At 28.8% G+C, this 19,349-nt stretch overlaps 1 protein-coding gene across 1 annotated transcript in view; it reads right to left on the bottom strand.

Annotated features, from left to right (window-relative positions):
* Positions 1–5,197: 5,197 nt before the first annotated feature.
* Positions 5,198–19,349, bottom strand: part of LRR (capping protein regulator and myosin 1 linker 1 leucine rich repeat protein) — a 141,669-nt gene continuing 127,517 nt past the window's right edge. Inside the window, exons 29-33 of the mRNA XM_075368286.1 lie at positions 18,181–18,285; positions 15,476–15,589; positions 15,062–15,145; positions 10,627–10,709; positions 5,198–6,403 (exon numbers count right to left, since the gene is read on the bottom strand). Of these exons, the coding sequence (XP_075224401.1) occupies positions 6,296–6,403; positions 10,627–10,709; positions 15,062–15,145; positions 15,476–15,589; positions 18,181–18,285 (494 nt within the window). The 3' untranslated portion in view covers positions 5,198–6,295. The remainder of the gene's footprint in view (positions 6,404–10,626; positions 10,710–15,061; positions 15,146–15,475; positions 15,590–18,180; positions 18,286–19,349) is intronic.

The raw sequence follows: 19,349 nt of genomic DNA on the forward strand, positions 1-19,349 counted from the left end.
AGACTTGTGAATCTAGTGTTTATCACATTACATTTTACACATACATATAAAATGATATATAGCAACCTATAAGCACTAAAAATAATAAGAATTTTTAATACCCAGCTATATAATTTGTATGCTCACATAATACTGGCCAAAAAAATTAAATATTTTATACTACCAAAAAAAAAAAAAAAAACTAAAAAAAATACTGAAATGCAAATCATATTAGTAAACAAACTCGATAACACTTAATAGTGTAAAAAAAAAAACAAAATAAAAACAAAAAATAAGCTAAGTAATAGGTACTACAAACAAGATATAAAATAATATGGAGGCATTAGAAACTAATTAGTCTCTTTGATTAATTGATATGCTGATAAACATATTTTAGTTACTTCTGAAATTACTCAAATTAAACTTCATTATAATTATTATTGATTTATATCATCAAAAAATATGTAAAACAAATTTAAAGACAGCAGGAACTGCACAGCTTATTGTTATCATAATAAATACATTTTCTATATAAAACTAATTCACAAAGAAAAATTCAGTGTGGGGTTACAGCAATAACATACCACATCATAATTTAAGTTCTTCAGAAACATATAAATTATTCTTAAACGTGTATAATTACAGTAATAGATTAAATTTAATAAGAAATAATAATTCTGGAATTAAAATTTATAACTTATGATAACTGTATACTATTTTAAAAGAGAAATTAAATAAATCTCTGCTTTGTATATAAAGCTGTGATACTTCTAAAAGTAACTTATGAATCTATAATATTATACAATTAGCAGTTAGGTACCTAAATTTGATGAGCACATTTTCTTAGATTAAATTGCATGAAGTTAGTAGCATCTGGAAGTTTAAACGATGAAAAAAGTTACTTTAAAAGACTAATATAAAAAAAAACTTGCTAGATGTTGTTGCAGTAAATAAATGAATTTTTTCCTTCAGTCTGCAAAATTATATTAAAATAGAAATTTTTATAAACAATGCTAAACTACAGTCAATACATTTACAAAGCATGCAGCCTTTTAATATAACAGTATTACTTCTAAATAACAACTATTAAAATTAACTAAAACAATAATACATAATATAATATACAAAACAACATCTGTTTGGCACTAAGAAATAAAGAACATATAATACATATAAGCTATCTGTCATTACTGATTTACTACTCATCTTTTTTTTTATCTGACATAGTGCCATTATACGCCGATGTCAGTCTTAATCTGTTAATAAATCTATATCAGACTTATATATTTATTTAAAAAATAAAGGCTAAAGATTTTAAAAGAAATTCTTGTACTTGTTTATTACACAGACAAACTCCTTAACATATATAATATATATATTTTTTTACTTAAATTTTTAAAATATTTAAGAATAACTTTCTTGATATTTATTGCATTTTAATTGGCATACAAAATTTGTTATTAACCAGTTACACCCATCCTTGATAAAATATCAAACAAATTCCAAATTCTGCCAAAAAATGGGAGGCAAAATTCCTCAGTACTAAAAAAAATTAGAAAAAATGTTTACAAAAAATTGAATAAATAAAATTAATATACCTGAATAGGAAATTAGGTAAATATAATAAACTATCAAAACCAGATATCCTCTCTAAATTATTTCTAATAACACTGCACCCAAATTTGTTGCATGAGGTCAAGTTTACAAATTTCTTTTTTAATATTAAATACATTAAACAGCCATAAATGGATAAACATAAATTCAGCAAGAAAAGATGGCTGCCCTTCAGGATTTCCATTAATATTAGTTAAATTGATTTTAAATTTGCAAGATATTAAAAATAATACTATGAATTATTTTTGATAATATTAATATTTTTCACAATACTATGAGTTATAAAAAAAGGAATGGTATTTCAATAAGAAAATGAATCAAAAAATAAAAACTAACTAGTTATATGCGTTGATGCTTGGTTGTCTAATTTTTAATCACATCAATATCAAGTTTTCTTATAGATGATAAACATTGATTGTAAACAGATGTTGTTTAGCACTTCCACCATTTAATGGACCATTCCAATTTGAGTGAATTTACATGTTATCTGGTTAAAAACAATGATACTTTTAATTCAACTGCACATTGATGGAATGAAAATTACAATATGAACAATATGTGAAAATGCAACAGTATTGAAGTTTACACACCAGCACAGTTCATTAAGAAAGAAAAGGTATACACACAATAAACAAGTACAACAATTTTTAATTACAATATCAATCAATATAGTAAATACTAACATTTAAAATAATAAAAATAGTAGAGCAAAAAAATTGTGTAATCGATAAAATATAACTGGTTGAAGGTAAATTCCCCTAAAATAAAGAACCAGCTTTATATGTTTACAAAATTAAATATAAGCATATCATTAAAAAATTTAAGAAGAAAATGTGTATTAATACACTGACTTCTGAATTCCATATGAAATATCAAATATGAAAAACATCTGTCATACATAGGTTTAATAATAACAATTCAATTTTAAAGATGTCTGGTAGTATCTACCACAACATGATATCTACATTATGAAATGAGAGTAACTGTAGATAGATTTATTTATTAATACATAGTGCTATTAATAAACAAATACAAAAAAAAATAATATATTAAATAACAATAAATAAAATTCATAATTTTAACAAAGCTAAGAGAAAAGTTATTAATAGACTATTATAAAATGGAAAAGGTTACCATTCTAGTTTTGAGAATAGTAACACTGCTGCTGAAATTTTTTTTTTTTTAACTAAAATGGTAACTATTCCTAAACATAAAAAAATGAAAGAAAAAATAGAAGACACCTTTATACAATAACTCAAAGTATCACAAAAAAAAATAAATATATGTGTGTGTGTGTGTGTATATATATAATATAATATATATATATATATATACATAATCCATCTTTTAAGACTAAATTCCTATATCAAATAAACTATTTATGAAATTTTACAAAATGAATAGTAATAATCAATAATAATACATTGAACTTTTCTAATGATCATCTAAGTTTATAAAATCACAGGTTATTTTAGTTTTTAATAGATGAACACATATAATTTGGAACATCATAAAATGCATTAATTTATACATAATTATACACTCTTATATTATGTATCTATATAATATTATTAATATGTAATGCATTAATAATAATAAAAAACACAAGTAGATTAATTACATTGTAAATAAATACATAAATATGGAAGTTCACAAAATGTTTTTAAAAAAAAGAATGTAATCTTGTTAAAAAGCACAACACTAGTAAAAAATAAAACTTTATATCTGAAATCCCCATGAGCAGTTAATTAAGTTATGAGAAAAGTCAATTACAAAACTCAAAAAAATTATGTGATGTAGATAATATTTCTCTACTAAAATGGTCGATAAGTATGATCCTAAAATTGAAAGATAATATGTAATTAACAATCTCTTCAAAAAAAAAAATGAAAGTGTAAACTAAATTCAAACAACTAAATCTATTTAAAAAATATTAATATTTACAGTTAAGAAAGTCTTTGGAGTGATTGCTTCTTATTGCAAACGGAATTTTTAAAGTGGACAGCAATTTTTTATTCAGTCACTTACAGTGTTAAGGAAACAACGAAAAAACTGGAAAAGATTCAAACCAATCAGAACAAAAAAAAAATCTTGGAATGATGAACAAGTTAATGATAATGAGTGTTCATATTGATAAATTTTAGTTGGTATAAAAGATTTAGAGAAACAACAGAGTGGTTATTTTCTAACATTTGAGGCACCAGATGTAACTGTACTCTCTCAAAGACAATATTTTTTACGATCTTTGATACATCATAATTTATGACCTACCTACAAAAAGGCCATGAATGGTTATTAACAAAAAAACTGCTTAACTAAATTAATGCTCAAGAGAGAAACAACAAGTGATTTTAAGACAAAACAAAAATTAATTGTGCTTATTTAACTGCAAAAAGTCTAAATCTTGGCACTGTTTTGTAACAATTATGTTATGTAGAAACAACTTTCTTGCTGGCTAGGAACAATACTTGTAAATAGCAATGTATAATTTTACAACACTAGCTTTCAAATAAGCTGTACTGAAAAAAAATCATGTAACTGGATTTATTTAATTGACGAATTCAGAATTATTAGATCAATACTATTAGATTAAGTCTGAATTATACAAGAGGCCATCAATTTAAAACAATCTGGTGTTTTGTAAAATCACTAACATATGGACATTGGTGCATATCATAACAGAGGTGCTGGAAAACTACTCTAGAAAAGAAGTACTAAGTAAAAAATGCCATTCATATAAAATTCTCATTAATATTTGGAGTGTATGTAAAACTTGTCATGGATTTCCTCCTACTGCAACAAATGATCTATGAAAATGTAGCTGAAAAATTGTAAAGTAAAAAGACTTTTGTCATATTGCCATTAAGCTGTGCCCACCTTGTAATACTATTAAAAGATCCCAGACTATCTTTTATTTAAAAAATATAATAAATTCAAAATAAAGAAAAAAATAATAAACTACATAAAATAAACACTAAGTAAACATCAGTAATACAGATCAAAGTGTCAGACACAAGAACTTAACAAGTTGCATGTGCGCAGCAGTAGGAGAAAAATAATCAGAATCATAAATGAATTTCATTGAAATTAACAACAAAACATTAAAAAAAAAAAGTTTAGTTGCTTAAAACTAAAAAAACTTAATAAAAAGGGCAAATAAAATATTCTTTTATGACATGTTTATTCCATGTCATAGTACATAAGTATAGATTTAATTCTTTGAAATGTTTAATACAATGCTTGTTGACAACTAGAAATAAATAAATGATTATCATGATGAGATAAATCAATTTTTATTATCTTGATTTAATGTTAAAAATACAACCAACGTGAAGATAATTAAATAACAATATCCCACAAAATAGAAGTTCTTTTCAATATACAAAATTAAATTAGAAAAGGAATCACCTACATTTGTAATCATATTTATTATTTTATTTTAAATAATGATACTAATATAGCATAAATTCATATGTGCAAGTTTCTTCATAAACTACTAATATAACCTAAATGCACTGAAAAATATTAAGTATGATAATTATATAAGTAATTACATAAGTATCCTTCTTGGATTGAATTAATTTATTACATTCTGCTGAAACTATTCATATAATAATAAAACCAGTATACAAAATAAAATATTTCATTTTTTTGTCATAATATATTCTATATAATTGTTTAAACCATTTTTATACAAAATAAGGTAAGGTACGGTGAAAACTGTTAATTGAATTAAAAAAATAAACTATTATCAAAATTATGGACTTCAATAATCTTATCTTAGTAAATCTCTCTTTCTCTCTCACTCTCTGTATATATTTTTTTTTTTTTTGCATGAACAGTTTTGAATAATTTATAAACATATAACATTTTTAATGTTTTGAGTAATCTTTGTGAAGAAATTAGATTAATTAGCTAACACCATTTATTTTGTAAATTCTAACTGCACAGTTTATATGCTGATGTTAATCTAGATGCTCTTTTGGCCATTTTGGAAGAGTTGAAAAACATCTTCTGACGGTTGAAGAATAGTCATGAGTAGGAAAATCAAATAAAAATCCTTCAAATCATCTTTGTTTATTAACTTCTGACCTCTAAGTAAACAGAACTTCAGCTCATGATCATCTACAAAAGTAACTTAATTTTTCTTTTAATAGCTGTCACTGTGCACCAGGTGCACAGTGATAGTAGTTCACGGTTATCTAATAACGTATAAAATATCGCTAACTATGTGTATTATAAGTATTAAATAATAAAACTATGACATAAAATTTCTCTATTTAATCCTACTGCAACACAACATCCGAAATATTATCTATTTCATTGAAACAGGAGATCAAAATTTGCTGACTTAAAAGTCAATATCAGAGACTGCTAATGTTATAAAACAATAACAGAAATAAATATATTTACGTGAACTAAAAGATGTCACAAGATGAAGTTAAGTTTTATATTCAAATGATTGTTTAAGTAAAACATTTTTTGACTTCCATACTGATAAAAAAAACTTAAAATTATAAAAAGTTAAAAGAAAATTCTAACTATATTTCACTGTTATAAATAAAATAAAAGTGTAATCCTAATCAGAAGCTGGTTCAATGTCAAGCACTTATCTATATGTAATTATAGCAGTCAAATTGATGAAAAATTACTTAGTTTCATTAAATGAAATCAACTTTTAATATACATTCTCATCTATACATTACACATCAACAGAATCATCAAGAGGGAATGATGAAGAAAAATGAATTGGCAAAGTCTGCAATTTCTTTATTAACTCCACCTCTAATTCATCTTCAACCAGTTTCACCTATAAAAATAAATCTTAAGTATTAAGACAGCTCATTGTTATCTATTTAAATAATATTACAAATATTGCAAAGTATAGAAGAAATAAATTAACAAATATATCTTGAAAAAAAAAAGCACAAACTAAATATGCGTGTAATACAAAAACAAATACTCAATATTAAACTTAACTATATCATATATGTAGAAAAAAAACATTGCGGACAAATGTTGCTCTTTAATACAGTGTAATTACTAATATAGGATAATTAAAGAGCATGTGGGTTACAATATTGTACATAGTGTAATTTTATTTTCAACATTTTTAAATTTATTTGAACATATATATATATATATATATATATATACAGTCTACGACACTCCCAGTAATGTAAGGATTCCAAAGCAGGGTCATACATCTAAATCTGTATAGCTATTGAGCTGCTACGGTGGATCAAACAAACATACATACACCCTAAATGCATTACGCTGCTACAATGGATCAAATAAACATATATAAACCCTAAATACATTAAACTTCTTTTTGGGCAGTCATGTAAAAAGGACCAAATGGGTTATTAATTTTCAATTTTCCTTAGCTTCTAGTCAGAGAAATAAATGATTTACAATGATAAAACCGGGTAACTAGTTAGCTAGCATTCTAGCTAATTATAAATATAGTTGATTATAAAAGCTAGTGTAACTAAAAAAAAATCTCTAAACACTTATAAAAATAAAATAACATAACTCAAAACACTAGGTTTAAGAAACTTAGGTTATATAATCAATGTGAAACCTAGGTATGAATAATATATTCACTTTTGCATTTAAGGAATAAAGACAAAAAACAATATATTTTAAAATGTCATTTAACCAATAACTAGGCACACTTTATGCATGTGATTTTTTCCCTAACACTAAACATTATTGTAACATAAAATTTATAATATTACTGGGCTGAATAAGTAAATGCACGACAGTAAATATCACTCAATGTAAAAGTATTATGTACCATTATCTGAAGTTTTTCTCATCTTTATACAAAACTGAGATAAATACAATATCATTACAGAAAATACAAATTAAATTTTAAACAAAATAACTTTTCCAAAAGTTCAAATAGAAATTCAAGTACTGATTTTAACTTAACCATTTAAACTAATTTAAAAAACAGAAATATATAACTTTTATCCTTTAACAACCATATTTATTTTTACCGTGCTTTTAGAACTGTTACTATATTTCTATAACAAAGCATAGTAATCCAAAGGCAAATTTAATTTTCTCATAATAAAATACTATTGTCTTATTATTATTAATACAAAATCTAACTGACTTATTAGAACATCTAAATATTTTACTGTTAAAGACATTTTATAACAAACTAGAATTTTGCACAAATGTTTATTCCTTATAAAAACATTAAAAATTTGAACTACTGAAGTTTGGTATTGCATTCTTCATTTTGAAAAAAGGTGATTTAAAAATTTTATTAAATTCATTTTGTTGTATTTTATAATATTTTTCTAGTATGACTGGTATTAATAAGCGGTATCTACAAACATGTTTATTACGGTGGGTACCAAATTCCACAGTTGATGCCATCAGGAAGATTGTCACTACTATCAGCAAGGCATTAAGTGGAATGCTTAGGACCAGGAAGGTGGCAAGCCTGGTCCTCTTTGATATTAAAAACACCTTCAACTCGCTGCCGTGGCATAATATGGTTGATGCTCTTTGGGTAAGAAGAGTTTCCAGCTACCTCTGCGGAGTCATGCATGACTATCTGTGCGACCGGAGAATCATGTACAAGTCTGACGGGGCGCTGGTCTGCAGAGAAGTAACATCAGGTGTGCCACAGGGGGTCGGAACTGTGTCCATACCTGTGAAACCTGGCCCACGACCAGGTCCTCGGGTTGGACCTGCCTGAGGGTGCATCAATGATTGTGTATGCAAACGACCTCACCCTCCTGGTGGTAGTGAGGATGGTAGGAGAGCTGGAGATGAGTGTGAATGCTACAATCCAGACGATAGTAGACTGGATGGAGAGTAAGGGCCTGGCGGTCATGGATCATAAAACTGAGGCGGTGGTCTTCGCAGGCAAGAGGCGGATTGAGGAAGTGATGTTCATTACAGGAAGATGTATCCATCACACCCAAGTCCACTGTTAAGTACCTGGCGGTCTGCCCCAACAAGAAGCTGACTTTCTGGGTACACATTCAGGGTTCTGGTGCTGAGCGGGCTCATGATGAATATTGGTGAGCCACAACAGTCCAAAAGAAGACTGATCGCTTCTGTGGTTGATTCCGCGGTCTTGTATGTTGTGCCGGCTTGGATGAAGGGACTACAAGTAGCAAATGGAGGAGCATGTTAAAGAGGGTGAGGAGGAGACTAGCCAGCCATTCGCATCATCTCCACTTATCAAATGGTGTCATATGAGGCAGCATTCGTTCTGGCTGGAATTCCACTCCTGGAACTGGTGGTTGTGCAGAGAAGTGACAGGTACTGGGGTCTGAATAAGAACGAGGCTAGGCAGATATTGAGGTGCTGGCAGAGGATGTCACCCGTAAAGGCCACTGGACCAGTGGCCTTTACGGCTAATACCGGATGTGGGGGACTGGGTGGATAAGGGTTGGAGAACTTAACTACTTCCTCATCGGTCACAGTTGTCTCAACTCCTACCTGTTTGACAGGAGGAGGAGAACAACACGTGAATGCTTCTACTGTGAAGAGGAGGAGGTGGAGTAGAAGGAGGTAGAACATGTAGTGTTCAAGTGCTCCAAGTGGGAGCCAAGTAGGAGAAGCCTGGTCTCAGATGTTGGCCTGATTATGCCAGATAACGTCGTCCATTTAATGACGAGCAGTGAACAGTTGTGAGGGCATATCTCAGAATTTATTAGGAAGATCATGAAAGAAAAGCTTAAGGAAAAATATAGTTTTGTATAGTGATTGTAATCTCTATTTTTTTTTTTGTCATAGTGTGGTGTAAGTTGTGGCTGTGTGGTCAGAGTGTTGGTTCGTGTTGTTTGTCGCCTATCCCCATTCTGCCCCTGTATTTGGGGTTTGAGTTGCATCCATGCATTCATTGTGTTGCACATTATGCAGCATGGTGCCGTGTGTGATAACATGGCGCAGGGCTTTGCAGCAGGTGTTCAGTGCACCCTCGGGGTGAGTTGGTGTGTTTGTTGGGAGTGTTATTTTGTTGAGGGAGTTTGTTCTCTCATGTGTGGATGCCTGTGCTCCCTGATGTTATGCCCAAAGGTAATTCCAGGGAGTGTGGTTAAGGGAGGGGTGATTTAGTTAATAGGAATCTGACATGTCCAGCGACGAGGGTCTCCAGATATCTTATACAAGATCCCACCTCCTCCTATGTAAATGCCTGTATCGCTCCACTCTGGCGGAGGGAAGGGAAAATAAAGCATATGGAAATAGTATATTAAGTGGTTTTTCCTGCTATTTTCTTTACTGAGGCAAATACACTGTTACACATTAGCACGATACTAAACAACTGAAATAATGGTAATTAGGCCTATAAGTGGCACTTTCACCATAGTGACAGGCTGCCTATCAAACATCATACCATAAGATAAAGCAACTAACCGCCTATGGCATCTTAGATACTATATCTAATAATTATAACAAAGTTGCTGTTATACACAAAAAAAAGCTGGGACAAATAACTTAAATCAACAAATTAATACATACCTTGTTATGAAATTATAATACACACTATTTTAACACAGCAGAGTTAAGACAAATGTATAATGTTAGATGAATTGTTCACTATATTAAGATGAAATATAATATGAATGGATTAAGGATGTAGACAACATTCTGGAATTTGAGTAATATATGCAAAATGTACAGAGCTGCCAACTTGAAATAATTTAGTCATACATTCGAACATGTTAACCTCATCATTTAACCTGATAATTTTTTCTTTTTCTAAAAAACCCTACTTCTAAGTAAAAATTAAAAATAATTTTCCAGCTGTCATGTTAAAAAATGCCAATGTTTTGGGCAGATCAATTAAGATGTTTAATATATTACAGAGCAAGATATTATAAACAGCTCTGCAAAAATTCAGCTTATTGTGAATTATAGGTTTATTATTTCCTGTACACATTCTATAAACATTGTTAAATTTATTATATTTATATATTTGTTATATAAAAAATTAATTTTTTTTAATATGTTAAATTATTGAATGAAAAAAGCATTAATATATAAAACAGAATACAAAACCTTTGTCTTGTTGTCGGTGTGTTTAACTGTGTTTGGTTCTATCTTGTTTTGCAGAGTTTTGGAAGAAGTAAAGCCTGTATAAGCTGAAACACACAATTCTACTAACTACGCATGCAAACTACACTAATATAAACAAATAATAATGAACAAAAACACAAAAAGGGTTTTAAATCAAAATTAAATAAAAAAATTAATTTACATTAAGAATAATTAGTTAAATTACTGCACAATAAGATACTAATTACGGCTTTTACAGGAAAAGCTCTGTAGTAGCATAGGATAGGAAAGTGTAGCGACTAGCCAAAATTTTGGGTATCAAGAGTTTTTGCAAATGTCAATGTTCCCCTTTAGTAAAAAAAAATATAACAATTTCTGTAAAATATACATAAAAAAATATTAAAGGAGAAAAATGATTTACTAAAAGAAAATATTCAAAGCAAGAAAAATAAACATTCATCAGTAATTACAAATTATTCATCAGACATTATCAATATATTTCCATTGAAAAAAGAGCATTGCCTGATATCTTTGTTAAAGTGATGACTAGGGGAAAAAAAATTCTATATTTGATCATATGGCCTACATCATAACAGTTATATTCAGATTCATATTGAATTTGTGATATTATATAGTATAAGGTAATCATTTTTATTAATTTACTATTATTATTTATTATTAAATTTAATGGAGGAAATAAAAACAGGCACAAATTTATCAACTTGCATTACGCTGCACAAGCGTACCGGCAGGTTAATTGTCTGCAATAACTCTACTGTATGTCACCAATTTTTATAAATGATGTTGTCATTTTGTTCAAATTTTTACAAATGAGGTAATTTTGTTTAAAATAAAATTCTTAATAAATTTTGTATAAGTAAACATTTTATCAAACAAATAATTACAAAGATATTGAAGATTAAAAAATTAAGATGGCCGCCATTTTAAAATTTTTGAAGGCGACATTTTCAAAATGTTTTATTTTGTAGAACGAGACACTAGTCTTAGATTTACCAAATTTAATTACAGTAGGTTTACCCCATTCCTGAGAAATAATCTTTTTGTTGAAAATCACAAAATGGTGTCCAGAAGGAAAACACAGCAAAATAGGACTTATGTCGGTATGAACGTTTTTGCTCATTTTAGTATTCTGAATAAATTCCTGAAGTTCAGTTAATATGTTCCACAACACCCCATATAAATATCTTGGAAGATCACTCTACTCCACATCAATAAAAAACTAAGTTGCAAGAAATAAAATCTTAATTTTTATTTGAATTTATTATTTTTTAGTCTAGTAGACTAGATACATCTGGTTATATTTAAATAATGTTAACACAAATACATAATTTCAGTATGACTCACAATAGTGAATGAATTTCTTAAATAGTGAATAAAGTGAAATCGGAGATTCTACAAAAAGTAATATGATTTTATTTTGTATGCAAGATTTATGAAAACCTTTTACAAGATGATTCTACTAGATAACTACTGTTCTCAATCACACAGCAGATTCAGTCAGATAAATGGCAGGTAATTTGTCTCCCACCTTTTTATAAGTTATTTCTTCTACACAGTTTTTTCTTACAAAAAGTTAACAGAAATGTGAAGAAAAAATGTAAAAAATAGTGTGAATTCATAACAGGTGGAGTAAAAAGCTTAAACTTTTCCCACTATACAAAAAAGTATGGAATGATAAAGAATTACAGATTTCTGACATTTCAGAACAGATTAATAATTTTATTATTTAACAGATGGACTAGAAGAATCACTTTTAACAAAAATCATGTATGCAGTGGATCAGTATCAACAATAATGAACCAGTTAATAAAATAGTGATTGACAAATAAATAGTCACTCAGTCTAAGAAGCATTTCATGAATAGAAAGGTAATCAAGTTGTTGAAATTACATTAACTTAAGTGTTAATACTTAATTTAATTAAAAGATATTTTCAAAAAAAAAATTTATGTAGTGTTACTTAGGAGTATCATAAAAAGAAAATTAAACATTCTTCTTTTTTAAATTAAATTATAAAATACATATATTAATATTTATTTTTATAAATTTATATAAAATGTATTTTTGTCAATTTTAGATTTTTTAAATTATTTTTAAGTAAAACATATTAACAATAATTTATTTATGAATGACTATCATTTCTTAACAGAAGGATTGTAAATTTATAAAAGAAAAACAATCTTTTAAAAATTGTATTCAAAGGAACTTGAAAAAGTTACAATACTTTTACAAAATGGCAATATTTTGTGATTATTTTGATATACAGAGTCTCATGAAAAAAATTTAAGAATTTCAGATGTGTTCTAAAAGTTAAAATAAAGAAAATCATTTATTTAAATCAAGGGTCTGGAAATGCTTCGTTTTTAGTTATAGTTTGCAATTTTTTTCATTTTAACTCAAAAATAATAAGGTGAAATTTGCTAAATTACTAAACATTTCAAAGCTGCATTAATTTGGTATAGCCTTCATTCACTCTCAACCATCCATTTCTATGAAGTTTTTACAAATATAACCAACAACAAATTCCAGCATAGCTGGAACATAATCTACACAATTTTATACAATACATCTTCCTGAAGTTACCTTAGTGTTTTACAATAGATGATAGTGACACTATTAATGAATAAAGATTTGTACCAGGACTGATGATCACACAATAAAGATGGTTAACAATGTTAACAATTTATCGATCACTGATAGTTATGTTTAGAGTAATAGACTACTATAAAAATAATATTTAAAACATTTTGTATCTTAATTAACCAGAAAAAAGAAAAAAATATAAAAACAGATTTAAAACCCTTTAATTAAATAATGTGCATTTTAATTAGTTTATTAATGTAGTGCAAATGATTAAACTTTGTTTAAAAAATAAATAAAAATGAAAAACTAAAAATAAATTTAATTATGAAATTGAAAATAATAAATATTAATTACTGAAATAAGGCAAAATTAACACATATGTATGAAGCTTGGCTGAAAAATTTTGCACATATATGCGTAACATGAAAATGAAAAGAAATATTGCAATGAAATAAAAAATGAATAAAAGTACAATATATTAGCTACAAAATGCAGTATTTATTTTTCAATATAATCCCTGTTTACACTGATACACTTCTCCCAATGTGTGACAAGTTTTTGCATTCAGTCACTGAGAAATTCTGGCGGTCTTTCTCAGATCCAAGTGGCCAAAGCTTTCTTTATCTCACTGTTGGTGGTGTAATGATTACCATTGAGATCCCTTTTGAGATGAGGGAAGAAGTGGAAGTCGCACAGAGCCAAATCTGGTGAGTATGGTGGAAGTGGAATAGGCTCAAACTTCAGCTTGCAGAGAGCCATCAAAGAGTTTGCACAGAACCAATCGTGCACACATTTTACGGTATCCCAATTGCTCAATAATATGGCCTACTCATTCTTTAGATAAGCCTAACTGAATAGCAATGCATTGCTGGGTGGATTCGCCGGTCACTTTGAAGCAAATAATCCACCTCCTTTCGATGTTTCTCATCAATCACAGAAACTGATTATCTGCTGTGAGGTGCGTCCTCAACTGTTGCTTTACCAGCTTCACATTTGTGAAATTTCAACGCCTACCTATTCACAGTACTCCTGTCAACAGTTTTACTACCGTAAACCACTTTTAGACGATGAAAAATATTTGTAGGATTTACATTTTCTGCTGTTAAAAATTCTATCACTGCGCGCTGTTTTAACCATGTTGACATATTGGCTGTAATCAGCTCCATTTTAATTGTTACTGAAAACAAATTGGTAAATGGATTTCAACGCATTACCACAGATTTTTAAAGGGGGATTTTAGCTATCGCGTGCTACCACACCCAACTCAATAGTACTTTTTGTCACGCCAATGTGTAAAATTTATCAGCCAAGTCTTGTATTTAGTATGTTCTATAAACATCTCAAAGATTTAATTCATGCACTTACATGAATAGTCAAGAATTAAACTACTATTTTCTAATGTATTAGATGCCTTTTTTAACATCTTATTAAAATGATGGCATCACACATAATATAAATAATAAAAAGAATTATTTGATATTGTGTAGATCAAATATAATTCAGTTATAACCTTAATACATAAATAAAATAAAAACACAGTTACATATAAAAATAATTCAGTTTGAAAGTAATAGATAATAAACGAAGAAATACTGTTGCTGTTTATGTAAATAAAATTTATTTTTGTTAGTAACAGCAACTATCTTTTTCTTTTTAATATGGCACATAACTTTATTTACAATATCACAGCAAAAAAAAAAGTTAATGTTAGAAGATTTGAAGTAAAATATGAAGCATGAAATAAGCTTTATATGTAGAGCTAAAGAAGAAAACAATATAATTAAACTTGTTAGAAAATATTACAAAATTTATTACACAAAACAATATATGCTTACTGGGTTCTTTTTTCTTTATATCATCACTATTATGTTTGCTGAGGCTAGCAGCAAGTTCCTTAACAGATCTCTTATCACTACCACCTGCAACACAACCAATAATTTAACTGATTAGCCACTAACTGTTTCCTACATCATTCTGATTAAATTTGTTCTTAACAATAGTAAAGATAATTGATATAATTAAAACAATTGCAGACTATCAATAGGTATAAATAAAGGAAGCGTCTGGCTTTATTTCTCCATGAATGAAAAAAGAATCATTAACATCAGATAAACATTTTATTTAACTTCTAATATATGCTAACATCATATCAAATAAAATGGAGAGATAAAAGACATTTATCAAAAGTACAGGTCCCAGTACAAAGCAAGAAAAAATGAACTTTCAAAACTGAGAAAAGAAAATCTTACTTGAGCCAACCGATACGGTATCACCACCATCATCAAGAGCATCCCCAGAATCTGGTGTATTAGCAGCTGAAGTATTAGGGCTAGAACCATCACTTAATAAATTACAAAAATCTCCTATAAAAAAAAAAATAACAATTTATTATAATTAAAATTATGAAAATATTTATCTATATCCTAAAAGATTTATTCCAAAATATTCTACATTTACGAGTCACATCTACACCAGTTGTAGAAGCATGGTATGAAGTCTGATCAAAAAGTTATGAGAATTTTTTAATTACACACTGTATCTTGTCTTGATCTTTTTTTTATACATGGATAGTACTGTCAATGATGTACATGTTAATTTTCAGCCAGCTGCAACACTTAGTTTGTGTTTGGTAAGCAAAAAACAATACATAATTTGCTGTGTTAGGCAATGCTTTGTGCATCGAAATGTCAAGATCAGAGTATTTGTCTGAAATTTTCTGTTAAAATGGAATTAAGCGCAACAAAGCATTTAAAATTTTAAATAAGGCCTTTGGCAACATTGCTTTGTTACAACCATGAGTTTATGAGTGGTACAAACACTTTCAGGAAGCTGAGAAGACAATGAAGATGACGTGGGATCTGAGTTTCTAGCAGCACATCAATCAACTGATGAAAATGTCAAACGTTAAAGAGATTGTGCTTGTTAATCGCAGAATCACCTTTAGGAAGGTTGCCGAAGAAACAGGAATCAAATACCGATATGCAAAATGAATTTTTACTATTGTTCTGAACATAAAATGAGTGGCAGCCAAATTTGTTCCCAAACTGCTAAATTTTCAAAAAAACCAGTACTGTATAACCATCTCTGAACAAATGCATACCAATATCCCAGTTCGCTGACAACCCAGACTTGTTCAAATATGTCATAACTGGTGACAAAACGTGTGTGTATGGCTACAACATCAAGATGAAGGCTCAATTGTCCTGTTGGAAGTATTCTGAAGAGCAACACCAAAAAAAGCACATTAAGTCCAGCCTAATGTGAAGGTCCTTCTAACCATTTTCTTCAACTATAATGAAATTGTTCATCATGAATTACTACTGCAAGGTCATATAGTCAACAAGGAGTACTAACTAGATGTTTTATACAATTTGCATGAGGCAATCCAGAGACCTGAACTTTGGAGTGACAACTCATACATTTTGCACCATGACAAATGCACTGGTATACATTGTTTAAAATGCACTGGCACACACTGTTTTACTTATCCCTCAGTTCTTGGCAAAATCTAACACTGTTGTGATGTCACAACCACCCTATTCTCCAGACATTGCTCCCAGTGACTTTGTCTTATTTCCCCAACATAACCATTCAAGGGGCAATGGTTTTCAACAATAGATGAGAAAGGCGAAATCACAAGCCCAGCTCAAGGTGATACCCAGAGAGAAATTTCACCAGAGTTTTATTAAACTGGAAGCTATGTCGGCATGAGTCGGCATCACAGGGTGATTACTTTGAAGGGGATGGGATAAGCATTGAAGACTTAAGAAATACTTTCAGAGAAAATAAAAAATTCACATTACTTTTTGATCAAACCTTGTACACTGCTAAGTGGTTATATGAACAAAAATTATAAATCCATCTACCAAATGAAGTTAAGCTACAGTATTATTTGCGATAAGATTTGTGTCTTCAACTTGGTGATAAGTGAGCAGTCACTAAATTGGAAACAAATTTTTCAGCAGCAGTTCAAGGCCAGTCAAACATCAACTGACAGTAATGGCCATGTAGGAAAACATTTAACCAGTACAATCCTTCAAATGTTATTAAAGTTTTATTTGTGTTAAGTGACTAACCATTCACACTCAATAAAATTTTGCTAGATACTGTTCTACTACTACTACTAGGATTTGCACAAAATTCTCTAAATACTTGAATCTCTTTTTAAATGAATCTTGAAAATTAAAGGATGATGCTTGCATGATGGCAATATGAAAGTTAGTACTTCCAACAGCACTGCATTACTAGGTACTCATACATTTGCTATTCTTATAACCTGAGAGTCCATCACAATATTACAATCAGATTTGATATTCAAAAAATAATAATATATTTCCTATAACATTTATGCATTTTATATACATTTAAACTGCTTTCAGTATATTAATTAAAGTAAGTTAACTAATTTTAAAAAAAAGTCCAAGTAACTGGTCAGCCATTCAATGTACAGTCACAAAGTACATTGAATTCAGCCCATTGAATCACATCATTTGCCTGATATTACAAATTCAGAATACATAGATATTCAGAATATAAGAACTAAAAGTAATAGTAACAATAAAGCAAATAGAAGTTAGCTAACATTTTTTGCAAGCTAAACATACAATGGAACTTGAGAAACAGACATAGCCATAAAAAGTCATTCTCCAATTGAGCTTCTGTTATTTCCAACAGATGAGATCAAATAGGCATGCTTAAAAATATGATTTACTATAAGGAAGCCTTATTAATGCAATAAAAAAATGTTTGTAGTAATTAGATCTGTCCTTCATTATTTTTTAATATAAGAACTAAAAATTATTCAGGCTAGATGCCTATATTAAAAAAATTTCTCATTTAATTTCACATCGGTACACACTATTTCATCAAATTTATACTGTTAAAAAAAAATCTAATAAATATAAGCTGATTCAACTTATTTAAATAACTAATTAATAACTTCTTCAGCATATACCTGACTTTCTGTCTGAACTGACCATTGACCAAGGTCTAGGTTTAGGAGCTAAAGGTGGAGGTACAGTTTTCATTTTAGTAGGACAATGATTCTTATTTCCACCCCCTGTTAAAAAAAAATCACAATAAAAATTTAATTAATAACTCAACAAAATAAATCTCCTACATAAATATTTTAAGTTATAAGACAAACTTTATACACATACTATCTTTCTTGAATAGACTAAAAACACAAGACACGTTTCAAAAAAAGATCCATTTTGAAATTAAAAAAAGAACTGAAAAACAAATTTTACTACTTGCGGATAAAAGGAAAATTTATTTGCTACTTTTCTATATAGCTGTGCTTTCAACTTCAATACACATTTTGTAGCTTTTTCATTCCGCTTCAAAAAATTCCACCACAAGAGACTTAAACCATGCAGTAACGTCATTTTTGAATTAGTTGTCACTGTCAAACGTTTCTGATGCAAGCCAATGTTTAAGGTGAAGAAAAAGAAAATAATTTTGAGAGTTATGTCAGGTGTATGGGGTGGATGTTTGAAAATTTTCCAATCTCCTTATTATCTGATTTGTTGTGTGTGGCCAGGTATTGTCATGCAAAAACAAAATCCCACCAAATATCATCCCATGTTATTTGTATTTTGTCGCTCTTTTAAGATTTTTTAATATTTCACAATATATTTTGGAAATTCACAGTAGTTCCACGATCATTTAATTCAATAGGCAAGGTACTCTTTTTATCCCAAAAAACAGTAGTAATACGACTTCTTTATTAAATGTTCCTGTTTGAATTTCTTTGTCTAGGAGATGATGACATTCAAATAAGAAATTCAGGTTTCACTTCTGATAACTATGAGATCAAACAATTCATTATCTTCATTTTTGTAACATCGCAAAAATTCTGCGGTGCAGCAAGACGTACTCTTCTTGTTGTTGGTTAACATATTCAACACCCATTTGACATATAATTTTTCAGCCAAAACTTCATAAATCAAAGATCATGAAACATCAAAAACCATTATAACATGGTAGAGTACCAGTTTTCTCAAACTTTTTCAATAAAATCATCCATTATCACTGATGGCCAGCCACTACATTCATCATGAACGTTTGTTCATCCTTTTCTAAATGGGCAGGCATCACTACCTTACTTTAGTATAACTCATA

The sequence above is a fragment of the Lycorma delicatula genome, chromosome 6 (genome assembly GCF_047948215.1).
Source record: "Lycorma delicatula isolate Av1 chromosome 6, ASM4794821v1, whole genome shotgun sequence".
Classification (NCBI taxonomy): domain Eukaryota; kingdom Metazoa; phylum Arthropoda; class Insecta; order Hemiptera; family Fulgoridae; genus Lycorma; species Lycorma delicatula.